This window comes from Lepidochelys kempii, chromosome 8 (assembly GCF_965140285.1).
Source record: "Lepidochelys kempii isolate rLepKem1 chromosome 8, rLepKem1.hap1, whole genome shotgun sequence".
NCBI lineage: Eukaryota > Metazoa > Chordata > Testudines > Cheloniidae > Lepidochelys > Lepidochelys kempii.
Genome location: NC_136387.1, coordinates 108,220,843 through 108,240,535, shown reverse-complemented (window position 1 = coordinate 108,240,535; position 19,693 = coordinate 108,220,843). Strand labels below are relative to the sequence as shown.

At 57.0% G+C, this 19,693-nt stretch overlaps 1 protein-coding gene across 3 annotated transcripts; it reads left to right on the top strand.

The window, feature by feature from the left end:
• Positions 1–842: 842 nt before the first annotated feature.
• On the top strand, positions 843–19,254 carry MPL (MPL proto-oncogene, thrombopoietin receptor). 3 transcript variants are annotated; one of them, XM_073358033.1, is made up of 12 exons: positions 843–1,101; positions 4,401–4,533; positions 6,639–6,817; positions 7,798–7,952; positions 9,478–9,631; positions 10,032–10,161; positions 10,875–11,047; positions 11,314–11,456; positions 11,856–12,015; positions 15,580–15,718; positions 16,160–16,247; positions 17,566–19,254. In XM_073358033.1, exons 1-12 carry the CDS (start codon positions 999–1,001, stop codon positions 18,100–18,102), a joined length of 2,094 nt encoding a protein of 697 aa, XP_073214134.1. In that variant the 5' UTR covers positions 843–998; the 3' UTR covers positions 18,103–19,254. The 3 variants fall into 3 exon arrangements, with proteins under 3 accessions (XP_073214134.1, XP_073214135.1, XP_073214133.1); XM_073358034.1 differs by having other exon boundaries at positions 9,475–9,631; positions 16,163–16,247; XM_073358032.1 differs by having other exon boundaries at positions 9,475–9,631.
• Positions 19,255–19,693: the final 439 nt, after the last annotated feature.

The window sequence follows — 19,693 nt, the reverse complement described above, 5'->3', positions numbered from 1 at the left end:
AGGGAACTCAGAGCTGGGCACGTGTGCTCGTTGGGCATGGGCTCTGGGTGGGGTCCGAGGAGGTGCAGCTGTATTCTGGTGCTCTGCAAGGGCCCTCGGGCTCTGCTCTCTCTCGCTCTCTGGGAAGATGGCGTGGAGCACGTGCCTGGCCTAACAGTCGCTAGCCTTGGCCTTAGGCGCCTGGCGGGAGCTCAGTAAGTTTGGGGGAAGCAGTAGTCTGGGGCTGGTGGCGCCTGTCTGACCCGCTGAATATCACCATCCTGCTGAGGCAGTACAGGTGGTGGATACAAGATGTGTCGGGAGGGGATTTCTGTCCAGGCTGGGGTGATGTGAGGTGTGAAATCTCCAAGGGACTAAACCATGCAGCATTCCTCTATGAGCCAGAGCTGCCTTTCACCGGTGACATGCAGCAGCCTCGTCGCCCTGCGTTGTCAAGGAATGAATAGCTGAGACGTGTGTGCGCGCATGCCCCCGACTGGGCTGGTGTGTGCAAAGAGCAGCTCACACAGTGGGTGTGGGGGGGTCAGCTAGGCCCAGGGTGCTGCCTGCAGAGGGACCCAGTGTGCACCTTAGAGGCAGGAGTCCCTCCCGGGTGCACCCCCTCCTTACCCACCATGCAGCAACTCAGAGTGTCTCGCAGCAGGGTTGTTTTTCTTCCTATCCCAGCCTCCATTCTCCCCTGTAGCCGCACGGGCAGGACGTGCTGACTATCTGATAGGAACAGGCCCTACTGGTGCCGTCACTGTCAGCGGCTGAGCAGCCACAGCATGGTGGTTTGGGGGCTGGGGAAGTTGGGAGGATGGGGGTGGAAGGGGCCCTTCACCCAGGCTTCCTGCGGAGCGAGGCTGACATGTCTCAGATAAAGGCTTTGTGTCTCAGAGCTCCAGGAGCAAGTCAGGCCCAGAAACAGAACAGCCCTGCCCCTGGATGCCCAGCTCTGCAGGGCAGGTGGCTGGAGCCCTGCGCTCTGACTGGCATTGAATGCTCGCTGTAGCAGAATGGGGGCCCAGCTGTGCCAAGGGCAGCCCCTTTTCTTGGTAGCTGGACTCCTGCTCAGCCTCCTTACTCCTGCTTTGAGCCCTGCTCCGGTGACATCTGAAGGTGGGTCCAAAGAGCCTCAGTCATTCCTTAGCCCCCGCTTGGGGAGGTGCTGTGGGGGGAAGCAGGGGAGGGTGTGCTCAGTCCCTTGTGGGTCTCTGAAGTCGGTGCATAGGCCATGGCTAGAGGTGAGCCTAGGAAACAGTTAGTCTCTCATCCACCCTGGCCCAACTTGCCAGCACAAAAAGCCGGCTTGACTACCTCCAGGTTCCTCTGGTTTGGGGCTGAGTAAAATGGGGCGTGGCCAAGGCCCTGCCACACCTGGCTCAGCCCTAGTTGTGAGTGGTTCCTTGGAGTCATGTGCAGCTGGGGGTAGGCAGATGGCTTCAACTTACAGCTGGGACCAGGCGGATACTGTCTGGTTCAGGCAGGGACTCCAGGCTACTTTTGCAAACTCCCCTGGGTCTTGTGTTAAGCACAGCTCCCCTGAGCCGAGACTCTGTAAATGCTCACAGCAGTGACTGTCCCATGTGTACACACTGCACATGCCTCTGGCCAACTGGTGAGTGCTGGGGACAGGGGTGCACTAGGGCCCCAGGGTTGGGGGGCACCCCAAGGTCCCTGGGAAGAGAGAGAGCACCTCTCTTTGCTCTTGACCAGCTCCCTGCCTTTGAGCGGAGCTGCATCAAGCTTTGTGAGGTGGGGGGGGGCGCTGTGTGGGTATCCCTATTCTGGAAAGAAATCCAGTGTGTTCTTAACCCATGTTAGCTAAGCAGTTAATATAGCAGCGATGCCAGGCAAGTCAGTATTGCACGTGGGTGAACAGCGGGATGTTTGTCCTCAGGCTCCCTGGAGGCTTCAGCATGCACTGCTTATCTGAGATAAAAGCCAAATTGCCATTTCTTCAACTATTTTCACCCAATTTAGGTAATCCAAGTCACAACCCCACCTTTGCAGTGTAGTGATACTGTGGGTGTGCATTGCACATGCATGTGGGGCAGAGGCTGGGACTGGGGGGCCTCTCCACCCTCAAAAATGTCCCAGCTGACTCCATGCTAGGCTCTGTACTGTTCCTGCATCGTCTCCCTGGCCCTGCGGGTCCCGTGCCACCACCTGTCGCTCTGGGGGCTGAGGAGGGAGAACTGGCCTAGGCAGGAGATGCTGCAGGGGCAGTGAAGGGCATTCTGGGACTGGGATAACCATTCCCAAGGAGCCTGCGGTTGTGGCAGGGGAGAGCTGGGCTCTGGTGTGTAGGCAGGCTGAGAAATTATTTAAATATAAAACAAAGAAACAAAATGCCCCGAAACTTCATTCACACTGAAGTAAGGGTGCCTTGGCTGCCTGGTGCCCTTCCAGAACGTGGAGTGCAGACGAACTCAAACCGCTGAAAACCAAGAAATGGAACATGATGGTACATGGCACCCCAGCCAGGCCACCTTAATACTGGTGGCCTGGGAGCTCCTTCAGCCAGCTGGCTTCCTGGGACACTGTCTGTGGCCGAGGGAGAGTGTCCCTGGCTGAATGGTGGGCTCCTGGAGGGGGGATGTCTCTAGCTGGAGAGCGGGCTTCCCTGGCGGGGAGTCTCTGGCTGGCTGGTGGGGGGCTCCTAGGGGGATCTCCAGCTGGCTGGTGCACTCCTGGGGGAAGGGGGGGTGTCTCCAGGTGGACGGTGGGCTCCCTGCGGGTGGGGGTGGGGGTTGTCTTTGGCTAGCTCCCTGGGGGCACCAAACCCTTGCTGAGCTGCGGGAACTCCTGATGCTTCCTGTGCAAGCCCAAGTCCCAGGCTCCTCCCACTCTGGCACCAGGGCACCCCTCACTGCGCTTCTCTCTAGGTAAGTCCTGGAACTGGCTCGCTGATCGGGACAGAGATGCCCAGAGACTATGGCAGCAATTACCTGTGCAAACCTGGGGACAGCATGGGGTGGGGGACTAAGCAGCTGTGAGCCTGATGGCAGCAGGGATGAATGCCCCCAGCAGCCAGCTCCCTGAGCCCTGCACGGTGCAGCACTCCCTACCTCTTTGTCGCCTGCATTGTCTCCTTCCCCCACAACCTCCCTGTGTGATGCCTAGGGCTGGCCCTGCCCTGCTCCCACTCCAGGGAGGAGTCCGGAAGCCCCAGGCCTTCCTGCTAGTCTGCTCTATCCAGGGGCTGCTGCTGCAGAGCTGCTGTGTCTGTCGTGGGAGCACATGGACCTGCTTCTCCTTATCACACTTCCTCACGTTTTTCTGCAGTGAATGCTATCGCCCAGCATGAGACAGGGTGTGCTTCCCGCTGCGCTGGCCTGAGACTGGCCCGAGCCACATGCCAACCACAGGGCTATTTTGGGATGTATGTTTGTACCCAAATGACCCGCCCCTCCCTACACCGTAGCCTGGGCGCGGGGATGGACTCAGATCGTGATGGCCCATGGCACTCAGTTTGTGAGGCTGATCAGAACGGGGAGCAGACCTCATGAGCCCACTGGACCCTGGTGAAAGGTCTGTTTGGGTGGGCCACGTTCTGCAGCCATGGCGTGAGACTGGCGGGTTCTTACCTGTTATGCCGCCGGGCCTCCCAAAGAGCTTTTGCCAGCTGGCCAGCATGGGAGGCTGATGGCCACCTGTGGAAAAGGGAGTTTCTGTGGCTGAATCCCAGCTCTGACTCTCCCCTGCCCTGTCCCTTGCGTGCTTCTCCCAGTCCACCCCTTGCCCCAGGGCAGCATTGGTAGCCCCTTTGCACAGGCGTAAACGGTGACAGACGGTGGAAGGCAGGACTCCCATAAGCTCCCCATCTAACTGCATGGGGTGGGGGGTGATGCACACCTACCTCTGGGGGCTGAGCTAGGGAAGCACATATGAGCCCTGGGCTAGAGTGGGGGGGGTTTCCTAATACAACATCAAAAAGCCAATAGCATGTCTTTCTGTCCTGTGCCCATCACTGTGGCACCTGAGCCCTTGCAAAGACATTAAAGCCCTGACTCTCTGGATCAGTAGGGCTGCCACATGTGGCTCTGGTGACACAAAGCAGCAAATTCCCCTGCATGGGGGAAACCGCAGCTGGCCCAGTGCTGTCATGTGGCTGCTCTGTCTCGCTGGTCCCCTGAGCATAAGGGTGTGGTCAGGGAAAAGGGGTGGGGCCCAGGCTGCTCTGGCAACTGGTTGATCTGCAGTTACTGGAACGGGCCCTGGGTGCTGCTGGCAGCTGGCACAGGACACAGCAACCTGGTTGCTCTAATTTGCCCTGAGACCAGGCCAGTGCATGGCAACTGCACAAATGGGGCACCGTGCTTCTGGCTCTCGTTGCCTTCTGGTGGCACTTTGACTGGACTATGGAGCAGCCTCTCCAGGCCCCTTCCCACTAAACAGCTCTCTCCTCCATGCAGATGTGGCTCTCCTGGGAGAGGTTTCTGAGACCATTCGCTGCTTCTCCCGATCTTTTGAAGACCTCACCTGTTTCTGGGATGAGGAGGCAGAGCGTGGGAACCACACATACCGCTTCTACTATACCTACAACGGGTAGGTCAGGACTCTCAGGCCCTGGAATCCCAGCCCTGGCCTTTTCCTCCCCAAGGGCCAGGCTGGCTGCCCTGTGCTCTAAGCAGACACCTGACTGCCAGCAGCTCCCATACGCCTCAGCCCTGCTTAACTCCTGGTGGTTTGCTTAAAGATGCTGCACTCCTCGGCTCCCCGGCACGGCTCCGAGTGGAGCACTTTGCCCTCTGCAGCAGTCTTGGCCTTTCACTGGTTTCCAGAGCCTGGGAATTGGCTTCCTGCTGCAGTATGTTCTTGGCAGCTGTGTGGGGAAACGCACCCCCCTACCGTCAGTACTTTTGTGCTCGCCCCCACCATAGTGCTTGCGTGCCTGGTGGTCTGGTTTTACCCTCAGCCCCCACAGGCAGGCACAGCTGGGAGCAGGGAGCAGCTGGGAGCAGGGTACAGCTGGGAGCAGGGACTCGAATGCCGGTTGCCCAAGCCCTAGGTTAGTGTCCTGGCCACTTTCCCATTGTCTCCCTGCTGCCTGGGCCCCAAGGGGCAGAGAACCTGCTTCTGAGGTGGGGAGCCTCCCTTCCTGGGTTGCCCACTGGAAGCCTGGCCCTTGCAGGGCGGGTGTTGGTAGGCGGTCAATGGCATGGGCTGCCACAAAGGGCTCTGCTGCTGGGCCTAGGGTTGCCAGGTGTCCGGTTTTCGACCAGAACGTCCGGTTGAAAAGGTAACCTGGCAGCATTAAAGCTGGGTGGCCACAGTAGCCGCTGGCTCCATCCCATCCCAGCACCTGCACGCAGCAGCTCTCTCTGGCTCAGTCTACCCCTGTCTGAAGGCTCCGCCCTCTGCAGCAGCACAAACTGCTTGGTGGACCCCCTGGGCCCTGCCCCTGGGCTGTGGCTGCTCCTCACCTTCTCCCTGCAGCTAGAGGTGGCTCTGGGCACCCTGTTCCTGCCTCATTCTGCAAGAACCCAAGATTCCTGGTGGCAGTTGACTCCAGTTATGAGCTCCAGGTAGAAGTCAGCCCTGTGCTTGCATCGCTCAGTCTGCTGAATGCTTCAGGAATGCTCAGAGCAAAACAGCAAGGATGGTGGCTTTCTACTAGCGGGTGAAAGAGGAGAGAGCGCGCACACACTCTCCCTACTTACTCTCACATACCATGGGTCTGCTCTTTCAAGTACTAAGTGCAGAACTGTATATGCAAAAATAATAATAATACAAAAATCACCTGCAATGATCTCAATTGCAATTATCACGATCAAGCATGCAAATTGATTATTTGAACATGCAACTGCCATAATTGTGTGTGCCTTTTTTGCACACAAAACTGTGCCGAAAATCGTGCGTGTGTGTAATGGACTATCCTGCTTGTGTGTGAATGATCTCGCTCTGTCAAGCCCCTCCATTCTAAGGCTGGTCCCAGCTCAGTGTTCACTACACGGCTGATCGGATGCCAGCAGTCTAGGAGTTCAGAACACCCCTCTGTGGGGTTCTGTTTTTTACTTCAATATTGGCCACCCAGGTGAAGGGACAAGGCCCTGAGTCCAGGGGTGAGGGGTCTGCAAGCTGCCTTCTCCCAGACAGGCCATGGGGGCGCACTCAGGGCCAGGCTGGAGGCTCCAGTGCACTAGGTTAGGCTGCTAGGCCCATCTCCTAGCATGGTGACGGCTAGGCGCGGTGCAAGGACCAAACCGTGCAGTCAGTGGGCTCCATTTACAGGGCTCCGTCCAGGAGATCCTGGGCAGGGAGCAGCTTCTGGGCCTCTGAACAATCCAACTCCCCCCGCCCCAGCCCCTTACTATGGGAACCGAACAACTCTGCCCAGCCCAGCCCCTCGCTTTGGGGACTGACCCCTCCCCACCCTGGCCCCTTGCTGTGGGGACCTGCCCCCACTGTGCCCTGATTGGGCAGGCTCCACATCCCGGGGGGGCGATGGAGACTGAGCAGGGGCGGGGGAGAGGTGGGGCAGGGGTGTTTGGTTTTCAGCAACTGGAAAGTTGGCAGCCCCACTGGGACCCAGTCTCCCAGCCTGGCCACGAGGCTGGGGCTGCCCAAGGGGGAGGAAGGGGAACCTGGTGAGGCACCTCCCGAGGCCTGTGTGGGCCGCGACCCCGCACCCTGACTGCCCTGCTCCCTAGGGAGACGGCCAAGGAGTGTGCGCTGGCTCTGCAGAGACGGAGCGGCGGGGGCAGCCGTTACGTCTGCATCTTCCCCAGCAGCCATGAGGTGCGGCTCTTCACCCAGCTCTGCCTCCGCGTGCTAGACACACGCAGCAACCAGACCAAGTACTCCCGGGAAGTCGCCGTGGAGACGGTCGGTGAGTGCTGGCCTCCGCTTTCTGCCTGCGAGGCGCAGGGAGCCCTGCCCCTGCCCCGCCCCTACATCACGGCCATGCATCAGGGCCGGCACAGCCGATTCTCCAGTGCTTTGTCCTTTCCGGGGGCCGTGTGGTGAAGGGTTTACTGCTGTGGGAAGCCCCAGGCCTGTCCTTCCCCGGCTGCCACCTTTTCTCTGACACTGGCAGATCATTGGGCCAATGGGGCAGAGTGGTGTTTCCCAGCATCTCTGTTCTGTGCCGCCCAGGAAGGAGAGAGCTGCCATAATCTAGTGATGCTCATACCACACTTCGAGAGCAGCAATGACCCTCACCCCGCTGCCGAGGTCTCAAGTCACCCTGGTGCAGCCTGCTAGCGTACTGCCCCCCTCCCAGTCAGGCCGGAGCATGGCACAGAAGCAGCCCTTGCCGCTCAGGTGGACACCCTCTTACTGCCGAAAGAGAAGGGAAACCCATCCACATGGTTCCTGTCAGGCCCCTGCGGTGTTTGACTTCAGGGGTCATCACCTTTCTGCAGAGAGATGGACACGTCCTGGCTTGCTCAGTCCCAGCTCTGAGGCTTGCTCCATGCAGCTCTTCTTCCAGCACTTGGTTTAGCATCATCTGCCAGCGCAGGACCATGCTGTCTGCCCCTCAACCGCCTCCGTAATGGAGAGGCAGCCTAGCCGCAAGCTCAAGTACCGCTTGACGCTGCTCCAATCCCAGGGCACTGGCGGCTAGCAGTACCCAACTCTTCATGCAAGTGACAGTGTGTCCTGGCACAGCCAGGCCCTGTGCCCAAACAACGCCCATCCCTGGCGTCACACAGTTATTACAGTAGTGCCTCGGGGCCATGCCTAGCCGCACGGGTGGGTTACGTACAGGCGGCGGCGGCTGCTGCATGCTGCTAGCCTGGCCTTGGAGCTGTGGCAATGCCCCTGAGCCTGCAGCAGAGGCTGTTAGCTTTGGCACTTTCCTTCCAGGGCTCGTTGCTCCCCCTGTGAATATAACGGCCACCTGGGCTGGGGCAGCTGGGGCGCTGCAGGTGAGCTGGGAACCCCCAGCTACTGAATACACCGAGCTCTTCATCTATGAGATCCTCTACTGCATTGTGGGCTCCATGGAACCACCCTGCTGGGTAAGGCTGTGTTCCTCCCGCCATGGCCGGCTGTAACATACCCCATGGGCTGTGGGTGACACGGTGTTCCTCCCCCCATGGCCGGCTGTAACATACCCCATGGGCTGTGAATATTGCTGTGTTCCTCCCACCATGGCCAGTTGTAACCAGAGGCGGATTTACCATGAAACAAACAGGGGGGCCTCCGATTACAGGGGGGCCTCCAAAATGCAGGAGAAATCTCATCTGACAACCTGCCCCTGAGTCCCGGATGGCAGTGCAGCAGGGTTTAGGCTGCCTGCAGTTTGTGGCCAGTGGCCCCACGCCACTCCTGGAAGTAGCCAGCGGCTGGCGCTGGTGGGGGTGGGGGGAGGCGGCTCCGTGCGCTGCCCCTGCCCCAGACAGTGCACGGAGACCCGCTGCCCCTCCTCCCCGCAAGGGGCACGCAGAGATGTGCCAGAAGCAGGGCTAAGGCGGCTCCCTGCCCTCTGTGCCACGCCACTACCGGAAGTGGTCAGCATGTCCCTGCGGCCTTGGGGAGGGGGATGTCTCTGTGCATTGCTCCTGCCCCTAGCACCGACTCTGCAGCTCTCGTAGGCCGGGAACTGCAGCCAATGGGAGGTATGAGGGTGGCACCTGCATGAAGCGGTGTGCAGAGACCCCCTGGCCTTCCCCCACACGTAGGAGCTGCTGCCAGAGGGGTTTGCTCGTTGTTTTGGGAGCTGTGCTGCCCAAGGTAAGTGCCGTCCCCCTGACCCCTCCTGCACCCCAACCCCCTGCCCCAGCCCAGAGCCTGCACCCCGCACCCAAACTTCCTCCCAGAGCCTGCACCCCTTACCCCCTCCCACACCCCAACCCCCTGCTCCAGCCCAGAGCCTGCACCCAGCACCAAACTCCCTTCCAGAGCCTGACCCCCACATCGCCTCCTGCACCCCACCCCCCTGCCCCAATCAAGGTACCTCATTTTATTTTCATTTACTTCCTATTACTTATAATATAGGACGAGCATGAAGAAAAAAGAATGAAAAACTGGGGGAAGGGATGGGGGAGATAAGAGAGGATGTTCTTTTTCTTGGCTGGGTCCCGAGCCTTGGGGGCCCAAAAATGAAGCTGCACACAGAGCCCTACTAACTTTAAATCCACCACTGGCTGTAACATACCCCATGGGCTGTGGATAATGCTGTGTTTCCCCTCCCTTGTCCGGCTGTGACAGGCCCCACGGACTGGTGAACACTCATGCCATTCTCTGGTGAACATTCATGCCATTCTACCTGCAATTCCCAATCCCAGCCTGGCAGCTGCAGTCACCTCATTTCCTGCCCTAGATGGGCATGTGCCGTATAGTGGGGTCATTGGAAATTCAGCCAGACTCCTGCAGGGGAGGACGTGACTCTGTGTCACCTCTCTGGTGCTGCCCCAGGCCCTTGGGGCTCAGGGGCTGAGAGGTTTGGGGGACGTCTTGTTAGAGGCAAGGGCAGTGTATGTGGTGGTTGAAGCAGCTCCCATGTTCTCCTCCTCACCCAGTCTGGTCCCTCTCCTATAGAAGCAGGTGCATAGCACCAGGGCATGTGTCCTCCACACCCTGCAGCCTGGGGCCAAGTACCACATCCGGATCCGCACCAAGCCAGATGGCTTGTCCCTGGATGGATTCTGGGGCCCCTGGTCTCAGGCAGTGGCTGCTGAAATACCCCGCTCCTCAGGTGAGTGACTCCTGGACAGAAGGGGTTTGGCTGTGAGACCCACACACAGCATCTCCCCAGTCCTGCCTGGTAACACACAGCCCATCCAGAAGCCAGGGTGGGAGCTGAGAGAGTCACTTCAACTCTGCTCACGCATCGAGGGTTCCTTGAACTGTCACAATCCCCCATCTCTGAAGGCTTCTGAGGAACATCAAGGCCAAAGGGAGATAGGACAGGGTTTGGTGGAACCTGCGGGAGATGGCACCTGGGGGCTTGGGCACAAAGGGGCCCACTGGCTAGAGCCCAGCTTTGTAGGGCCCTGCCTGCAGGATCTCAGACATCCAATGAACTGTAAACTGGGCTCCTTGTTCCTGTGGCCCAGCCCTGTCTGCTTGGAGCTCACTTGTTCTCTCCTGCCCAGGGGAGATTGGGCTGCGCTGTTTCACCCCCGACCTGCAGTGGGTGCGGTGTGAGTGGACCTGGGATCCTGCAGATTCCAACAGCTCCCACAGCCTCTTCTATCGGTCCCAAGGGAGCAGTGATGCCTCCAGGTGACAGAGCCCAGGACATTCCACTTCTGTGCGAGGTGGGGAAGTGTGGCAGCTGTTCTGGGATCGACTTTCAGATGCACAGATGCAGCGCCCTGTCCTAGGAGCAGAGCAGCACCGCAAATCCCATGCAGCCAGGGCCTTCCCTTCCCTTCCCCCCACTGGTGCCTGTGCTCTGCAGGCCCCAGAGGTTCCCAGACTGAGGGGTTCTCTGTCCTGCCCATCCCCTGCTTTGCTCAGGAGCAGAGATGAAGGAGGCTGTGCCACGGGATGGGCACATGCCATTCTTTCTGTGCTGTGCACTGAGGGCCAGAAGTTGGCTGGTCATCAAAGGCAGCTCCAGGGGAGCAAGGACAGACCCTCAGGGAGCAGGGGGAAGCTCAAGCCAGGGGGAGAGAGCCCAGGAGGCCAGAGGCGCTTGTGGGCAAGGTTGGGGCAGTGCCCACCTGCTGGTGACATTCGGGCCCTCATGGACATGGCGGGTTTGTTACCCTGCGGGGGCGGGGGGGCAGGGGGCGCGGTGACTGGGGCGAGGATGGTGACAGGAGCCAGGCAGGTTGTTACCCTGTGGCGGGGAGGGGAGGGGCAGGGTGACTTGGGTGAGGGTGGAGTCTGGCTGCACAGAGACAGGTCAGTGAAGGGGCAGCCATGGCTGCCGGAGGGATCGGGAAGCAGACGTCTCAGCTGGACTGACGTGCGCCCTGCTTCCTCCCCAGAGGCCAGGCTTGGCAGCACTGTCAGGAGCACAGCGTAGGGCCCCAGAGCACCCACTCTTGCATGTTCCAGCCCAGGAATGACAGCGACATCTTCACCTTGGTGAATGTCTCTCGGGGGCATCTTGAGCCAGTCCTCAGCTACTTTGGGGAGCCATTCCGGATGCATCAGGCCGGTGAGAACCCGCTGACTCCCTGTCCTGTTTCCTCCCCAGGTTTCCTCCCCATGGTTGCACAAGCCTCTGTCCTGTGAGGGTCTTGACTGCAGCACTGCGGGGTGCTGCCCAGGGAGCCCCCACCCTGGCACTGCAGCAGGAGAGAGCTCTCTCCTGCCCTGTCTGGGCAGAGACTGGGTCAGTGTGGGTGGAACTCGGGGGCTGGGCTGCGCGAGGGACTCTCCGTTTGCTCAGCTGTGCTAACATGCTCCTTGCTCAAACTGCAGTGCTCACCAGACCCCCAAGGATCTTGCAGGCCAACATCAGCAGTGGGCAGCTGAGGCTGCAGTGGGACCCACCACAGGAGGAACTGGCAGAGTACATGGTGTATCAGGTCCGCTACTCAGTGAAGAACAGCATGGATTGGAAGGTAATTGGGGACTGCCCCCCACTGCAGGAGAGGTTGCCATGGGGACTGGCACCCCCCTCACCTCCACAGAGAAGGTCTCCCTGGGTGTGAGCACACCCCTTACCCTGCGGGGAAGGTTTGCCTGGGGACTGGCACACACCCCCACCCCGGCAACCTCCCACAGCAGGGGAGGGCTCCGTGGGAACTGGTGCACCCCTCCCCTGGAGGTGCTCCAATACCATGGAGACGGGTCCAGGAAAAAGGTGCCAAACCCAATAGAACTTGGCCTGCCCTTTGTCTGCCTCACCTCAGTCACCATCAGCTCTAACCCCAGGGTCAGCGCGGGGCCTGTGGAGCCCAGCGAAGCATCTCTTGCATCACCCCATGCTCCCAGGGTGTAACCCAGCTTTCCCTGGTTAGGTCCTGCAGATCCAGCATGCGGCCACCAGTGAGACCCTGGACCTGCGTGCTGGCCCCGGCTACCTCCTCCAGGTGCGAGCCAAGCCCAACGCGCAGCAGCTCCAGGGGTTCTGGAGTGCCTGGTCAGAGACCATCGTGGTGGAGGGCCCTTCTGGAGCAGGTATGGGCCAGTGCTCCTGACGGGGATGGGCCTGAGTGAGGAGGGGGGTCTGCAGCTGGCTGAGGTGAGGGGCACTAGGGGCTGAGGCCTTGGGTGGGAGGTGCTGTCAGCCTTTAACAGTCTCCACAGAGTTGCCATTAGTGTGGGTCACACTGTTCCACAAAGGTGGGCCATACAACCCCAGTGACTCTGGGACTGGGCCTTTGGCCGCCAGCATCCCGTGTCTCCCCATGAGCTCTGCCCAACGAGTCTGACTGAGGAAGACTTTTCATCCCTTTGGGGATCAGTGAATGTCAGTCGGTATTTGCAGTGATGCCAAGTAACCTGTCTCAGACCAGGGCAGAATTTAACAGCCAGCTGGAAGGCAGTGTTGGAGATTTCTGAGATTAGCATAGGGAGCAAAGATTAAGACTGAGTTCAGACTGGTCCAACTGTTGTCAAACTTTTTGAGCTGAGCCCTCCTTTGAGTTACAATTTTGGGGTGCGACCCCCCCAACCAGACAAAAATAGACACAATCCTTGCTTCCCCCCCTCAGGTTTTTAGGGTGCAGGAAGGCATGTGCAGTCTTTGGGGGTGGAGGCTGCCGGGAGCGGAAATTGGGTTAGCCATGGCAGATGTTGACACTGACCCACAGGCTGGGTGCCCCACTGAGGCGAGCCAGAGGGTAAAGGTGGCGCTCTTTTCCCTGGCGTTGCCACTCACCCCGCCCCCCCCAAAAAAGAAAAAACATGCCTCTGCACCGCCCTGGGAGGGCATGCCCCACAGTTTGAAAACCTCTGAACTGGCCAGTGCAGGGGTTCCCCTAGCCAAGGTGCTGTAGAATCCATCCTCTCCCTCTCTCTCGCTGTGTCCCAAAGGAGAGCTGCTCTGTGTATGTGAACCCTGTTCTCATCCCAGGCCCCCGGCCCCTCTAGTCCGTTGTCTTTGTGCTGCAAACATGCCAAGTGCAACTGTTCAGCCTGCCAGGCTTTCCCATGGAGTGTTACTGCTCGGCCATTGGCATTCCCTGACAACTGTTTGTCCAGCCAATTCTTAAAACCTCCAATGATGGGGATTCCACAACCTCCCTTGCAAGCCTATTCCCTAGCTTAACTTCCCTTAGAGTTAGAAAGATTTTCCTAATATCTAACCTAAATCTCCTTTTTAAGTCCATTACTACTTCTCCTACCTTCAGTGGCCAGGAGAACAATTGATCTCATGCTCTTTCTAACAGCCCTTAACATACTGAATGACTGTTTTCTGCCCCCCCCCCGCCCCCAGTTCCCCCCCCCAGTCTGCTTTTCTCAAGACTAAACAGGCCCAGTTTTTTTAACCTTTCCTCATAGGTCAGGTTTTTAAAGGCTTGTATAATTTTTGGTGCTCGCCGCTGGACTTTCTCCAGTTTATCCATATCTTTCCTAAGGTGCGTTGCCCAGAATTGGACACAAGACTCCAGCTGAGGCCTCATCAGGGCCAAGTAGAGTGGGACAGTTCCCTCCTGTGTCATTTATATGACACTTCTCTTCATACTCCCCAGAACATTAGCCTTTTTTGCAACTGCATCACATTGTGGCTCATATTCAATTTGTGATCCGCTACAAGCCCCAGATCCTTTGCAGCAGCCACGTAGCCCCAGTTTTGTAGTTGTGCATTTGATTTTATCTTCTCAAGTGTAGTACATTGCACTTGAGAGAGACAAGGTATGTGAGACAATATCTTTTATTGGATCATCTTCTGTTGGTGGAAGGGAAGGTTTTCAAGCTTCATGGCGGCCTTCCTCAAGTCTGGAGAAGGTAAGCAGAGTGTCCAAGTAAAATATGAGGTGGGACAGATTAAGTATAAAGGGCTCAAACATGCTATAAGAGATCACTTAAAATGAAATGGGCAACTAAGGGTTAGCAGGCAGTAGGGTGTGCTACAAATTGCTGTAATGAGCCATACACCAGTGTCTCTGTTAAGTCCACGGTTTTTACCGTCCAGCAGAGTTATGAATTTAAGTTCCCAAGATTGTCTTTTGAAGGTGTTCTGCAGCTTTCCTCTGCAGGCGAGCACTGAGAGATAGCTGTGGAGTGATTGCTTTGTGAGGAATGTTCACTTCTGGGTGATAAGAGTATTGTTGTCTTTTATCATTTTTGAGAGCATAGTGATTGTCAGGTTTCACCCACATAGTTGTTGTTGGGCATTTGATGCAGTGGATGGGGTACACCCCATGTAGGACCCATGGATCTTGATAGGTGTGTTGTGAGGGGTATTGATCATTGTCGTGGAGATGTGTCTGCAGGTTTGGCATCAGTTCTGGTAGGGACTAGTGCCACTTTGAGTCGGTGTGTCCTGGACAATAAGAAGCTTGTTTCTCATGATGAGCTTGGCAAAGATGAGGTTGAAGGCCAGAAGAGGGTTCCCATCAAGTTTGGGTTGTAATTGTTTGATGATACATCATGGGTCCAATGTGGGGTGGCTGGGGACACAGTCAGTAAGTGTGTGTGTTTTTGTTTGTTTTTCTATATTGAAACAAGTTGTCCTCAGGTATTTGGGTTGCCCATTGCACAATGCAATCTACTTTTCTGATGTCTTGTCCTTGCTTAGTGAAGGCAGTGTTTAGGTGACTTGCTCTTTGGAGTAAATTCTGTGTGCACTTGCCTTTACTGAATTTCATCTTGTTGATTTCAGACCAATTCTCTAACTTATCATGGTCGTTTTGAATTCTAATCCTGTCATTTGAAGTGCTAGCAATCCTTCCCAGCTTGGTATCATCCACACATTTTGTAAGCGTACTTTCTACTTCATTATCTGAGTCATTCAATGTAACTATTGAATAGTACCAGACCCAGGACAGGCCTCTTTCTAACTATAAGGGTAGTTAAGTTCTAAAATAGGGAGGATGTGGAATCCCCATCACTGGAGGTTTTTAAGAACAGGTTGGACAAACGCCTGCCAAGGATAGTCCATCAGGACAGTTGGGCGACCGGCTGTGGCTTGAGCAGGAGCTGAATCAGGAACAAGCACAAACTGGAGCAGGGTAGTCTAGCAAGCAGCATCCCCAGCAAGGTAGTGACGTTGAGCAGACTGAAGTGGCTGCTTTCACTAGATACCTGCCTTGGTGTCACCTGGTTAGACTCTTGCTTGTGGATTAACTGGACCCTTAGGACTCACAAGTAATTATCTCGAATGTCATATCAGGCTCAGAGCCATCAGGCTCAGAACACTCATTACGTGATCTAGGTTTAATTGGTCCCCTCTCAGCACAAGGGGCAGGATTAGATGACCTCACATTTCTATTTCAGCAACCTCTCCCTAACGTGTCAGATGTGGGATCCAGGCAGGCAGCACCCCTCCTGGTGCCTCACGTCAGGTCAGATGGTGGATGCCTCTGTGCTGATATGTGTTGATCCCAGCCAGTTCTTGAGGACACATTTATACCACCCCAGACAGCTACATGACCCAAAGACCTCATATCTCCCTCTGTGCCAGAGGAAGCGCTTTAATCCCTTTTACCCAGCAGGTCACAAGACAAAGTCTGATGGGTCACCTGAGACACACATTGCTCATAACAATACTGCAGACAATTCCTATTTTCATCACAGGCAGCAAGGACACTGGGGAGCCCGATGCATTCACTGCTCCCTTCTCTGTCCCCGGCTGGATAATACTGAGCCTCACCATCACATTGGTCTTCTTCGTGGGACTCCTGGGGCTGAGGTGCTCTTTTCCTTCTGTGTACAGGTAACTGACCCCTCCCCCTTCTGGGGTACAGGTAACTGACCCCCCCGCCTGACGGGGTACAGGTAACTGACACCCTCCCATTCCTGTAACTGACCTCTGCTCCCAAGGTACAGGTAACAGATCCCTCCCTCATCAAGGGTAAAGATAACTGACATCTCCTGCTCCCCTGCTCTCTCCCTGTCCCCGAGAGTTCTCCCTGCTGTGCCCACCCTTTTAGACCCTAATTTCTTTCCCCCAGTGGGACTGTGCTGTGATGCTGTGACAGGCCTGGTTAGTGTGTTTCTGGGACTAGCCAGGGGCAGGATGGTATCTCCGCACATAGACTTGTGTGGTGCTTGCGGGGGAGGGAAAATGTCTCTCGCATAGGGCCATGTGGAGCTTAATTGGCCTGTGTAGAGCTGGGGAGAGATTGATTTCACACCCCCATTTTTCCTTGCCCAGCAGCGTGAAGCGAAAGCTCTGGCCTCCCGCCCCAGATCTGCACCGTGTCCTGGGCACTTTCCTCACCGACGGCAGCAAGCAGCAGCAGGTGAGGTGCAGAGGCCTCAGGCACATTCCTGGGACAGGAGCCGAGGTGGCTGTCCTGCCTCAGTAGGGTCACCAACTTTGTAAGGTTTAAAAACCAGACACTGAGCAGGAGTGCCAGAACCTCCCCAGCCCCGCCTCTTGCCCTCCCTCGCCCTGCCTCTTCCCCCCAAGACCCCACTCCCGATTTGCTCCTCTTCCCTCCCACCCCTGCATCACTCGCTGCTCTTCCCCTCTGCCCAGGAGGGACTCACCTGCGGAGCTGTGGCTGGGAGCTGCAGCCGACGGAGGTAGGAGGCAGCCCTGGCTAAGTAGGGGCTGAGGCAGGTGATGACCCAGTGCCTCCCTTGCCCACAGTAACCAGACTTTGGGTGTCCGGTCAGTAGATTTGATCAGACACCGTCAAGTCCCTTTTCGACCAGACTTTTTTCTGGTCAAAAACTGGGCACCGGGCCACCCTATGCCCCAGATGAACGCCGGCTGGTGGAGACTGTGCGTTCCCCCACCTCCCTGCTCCAGAGCCAACAAGGTAAAACCTTTCACTGGAGCTATTTGTCATGTCTCTGCCTGTGGAGCCATTTCCCAAGTAATCACAAGCCTGAGTCTCAGTGGAATTAAGCACTGCAACTCCTGTGGCTGCAGCTGGGTGCTCAGCACTCCTGTGGGTCAGCCTTGTGGGGATGGCTTCTGGGCTGTAAAACCACCCCAAAGGAGACCCAAGCGTTTCCAGACACACAGGGCTGTATAGCCCTCTGCATGAGCCCCCCAGCAAGCTAGGAATGTCCCCTCCCCAAGGGGTAATGCCCCCATTCTGAGCCTTGTGGTACAGCTGTAGCATTTAGGCATGTGGGGAGCTGCCACTGGGCCAGGCCTGGCTCTTACCTGACCTGGGCCTCAGGCTCCTGGGGTGACTTCCAGTCAGGCAAGGTCATCACCTTTGGCTCCTCTCTTTTTCAGCAGCTTTTCACTGTGGATCTCAAAGCCTTTGACAAAGGGAGTCGGGGTCACTTCCCCCATGTCACGTAGGGGGAGACTGAGGCAGGAGGGGATGGGACACATTCCTTTGGCAGGTTCTTTGAAGCCGCTCCGGGGTTGATATGTGAGGATTGGTCCCAGGAGACGTATTAATGGACCAAGGGCAGGCAAGACAGGCAGAGGTTAGTGACTGGGGAAATGTATCAAATGGAGATCTCTGTCCTGCATGCATAATCTACACAGAGGGTGGGATACAGGCCTGGTCTGGGGCGGGGGGCTGCATTACTTTCCCTCCCCCTCCTGCCCCAGCCTACACTCAGCTGTGCTATTTCCCCTTCCTCCTTAAGGCAAACACTTCATTCTACAACAAGCCCTTGGAAGACGTGATCCTACCCTGCCTCCTGGAAGTCCTTTCTGAGAGGAAGGGGGCTGAGACTCCCCCAGAGCCCACCCTGCTGAAGACAGCAGGCCCAGGGTCTGACATCCCCGAGGGCCCCGAGGATCCAGAGACTAGCAATCTCTCCTCTCCTCACCAGGACTACATGGTGCTGCATCCCAGCAGCCCCACGGGCAGCCGCTACGAGAATGAGTACTTGGACAGCAGAGGGGAGGGGGATGACAGCTACCTTAGGGGTCTCGCTGTGCTCCTGCTCCATGTCCCAGATGCCCACTCAGAGCTCCGGCAGGACAGGGCTGAGATCCAGTACAACCCACTGGTGCCTAGCAGCCTTCAGGCCGAAGACATACCTCTAGGGGGGCCTGTGGACTCTGAGGAAGAGGACTGGGATTGCCCATGCTCCGGGAAGCAGTCCATGTCCACTACAGACATTTCTAACCAGTCCTACCTGCTGATGAGCAGCTGGGAGCAGCAGCCCTTCCTCTGAGTGCAGGATCTGCTACATGCTCCAGGCTGCCTCGTGAGGATGGGAGTGAGGCAGAGGGCTTGGCATGTCATTGGAACCTCACGGCTGGGACATCCGTGCCTGACTGGATCCTCAGCTGGGCAGGAGGAACCCCCATGGGCAAATACTGTAGAGTGACGTGCATTTCTTCTGCAGCCTCCACTGTCAGCTTTTGCTGGTGACGGGATCCTGCACTAAATGGGCCAGGCCTGATGGTGTTTGTACAGTCAGTGGTGGGCGATACCGCTCTCTCCAGCATGTGATCAGTCTCTGAGGCAGATCTCCAAACAAGCTGCACTCTGGCACTACCAGAGAAGTCCTGCAGGATGGGGTAGGGGGCACTTCAACTGTCCTGGAGGTCAGAAATCTGTAACCCTTCCCCAAGGAACCCCAGCCATTGTCCTCTGTGATCCCCAGCTGCCCTCCTTGGGGAGGGGCTGCAGAATTCTGACATCTGGGACAGTGGGGTGAGCCCTCCCCTGGGTTCTGTGTGGGAGCTGGGGGCTTTGAAAAGGGGATGGGAGGGGCTGAGTACAGCAGTAGTCCTGCCTCATTATAGATAATCCGACCTGAGACAAGAAAAGAAGTCAGCTTTCCCTCCCCCTGGCTCCCCAGTCCAGCTGCCTCCTGCACTTCCCTTCAGCACTTCTGGTGCACCCCGCCCACCCTCTACCACAGGCCCACCGGACCTTTCAGTTGGGCCCCTAGCTCGTAGATCCCAACAAATCACTCCCCCTTTCACTGCGAGCTGGCTGCACGAATTGCAGCCGGTCAGCTTTCAAACCGCGCCAAGGAAACATCTAACATCTTCGTGAAGCTGTCTACATGGTTCCAGTCAGCCAAGCTAGGAAACCCAGAGCATTATGACATCACTCCCCTGCCTCAGTCACAGCCATTTGAGCTGGGAACGAGTTCCTTTGTGCTCCCTTTTTTTCTCCCACTCTCCACACTGCCTGTGTGTGCCCAGTTCTGTTCCTCTCTCCCACCAGAGCATATCTTTACACTTGTCTCCCTCCTGACATGGTCTCTGAAGCTCCTGGGTGCAGGGTCCTGCCTGGTCTGTGCTTTGCCCTGTAGAATGCGGTGCACACCCTGTGGCATTACTGATCAGTAATAAAGAATCATTTACTGGAATGTGATGCCTGTTGCTGCCAATTGGACCTGGGTGGTTTACTAATGTGGCACACTCTGCAGCAGTCCCTGGAGACAAACTTAAGCTCTTGAGAAATCCTCATCACAAAGCAGAGAGCTCTACTACCGGACCCCTCAGTTTGGAGTCCCATCCCATCACTCCCTACACTGGCCTCCCATGAAATATCAAATCAAGTTAAAGGTCTTGGCCCTGAGCCGCAAGGTTCTCAGAGTATCTAATGATCACCTAAAGCTCTGGGATGAAGAGTGGTGGAGAACTCCACTCCTCTGGCACAGTGGAATTCCCTGCAATAAGGATAAAGCAGCTCTGTGTGGGAGACAGAGCTTTCTCAGGGGCCAGTGTGAGACTGAAATTCATAGATTTTTAAGGCAGAAGGGACCATTGTAATCATCTAGTCTGACCTGTATAGTACAGGCCAGA

Excerpts from the sequence above, each read along its gene's own strand:
- MPL (XM_073358032.1), top strand. The coding sequence starts at position 999 with ATGGGGGCCCAGCTGTGCCAAGGGCAGCCCCTTTTCTTGGTAGCTGGA. Across the intron at positions 1,102-4,400 it reads TGCTCCGGTGACATCTGAAG|ATGTGGCTCTCCTGGGAGAG; the intron begins GTGGGTCCAAAG and ends TCCTCCATGCAG. Across the intron at positions 6,818-7,797 it reads AGTCGCCGTGGAGACGGTCG|GGCTCGTTGCTCCCCCTGTG; the intron begins GTGAGTGCTGGC and ends CTTTCCTTCCAG.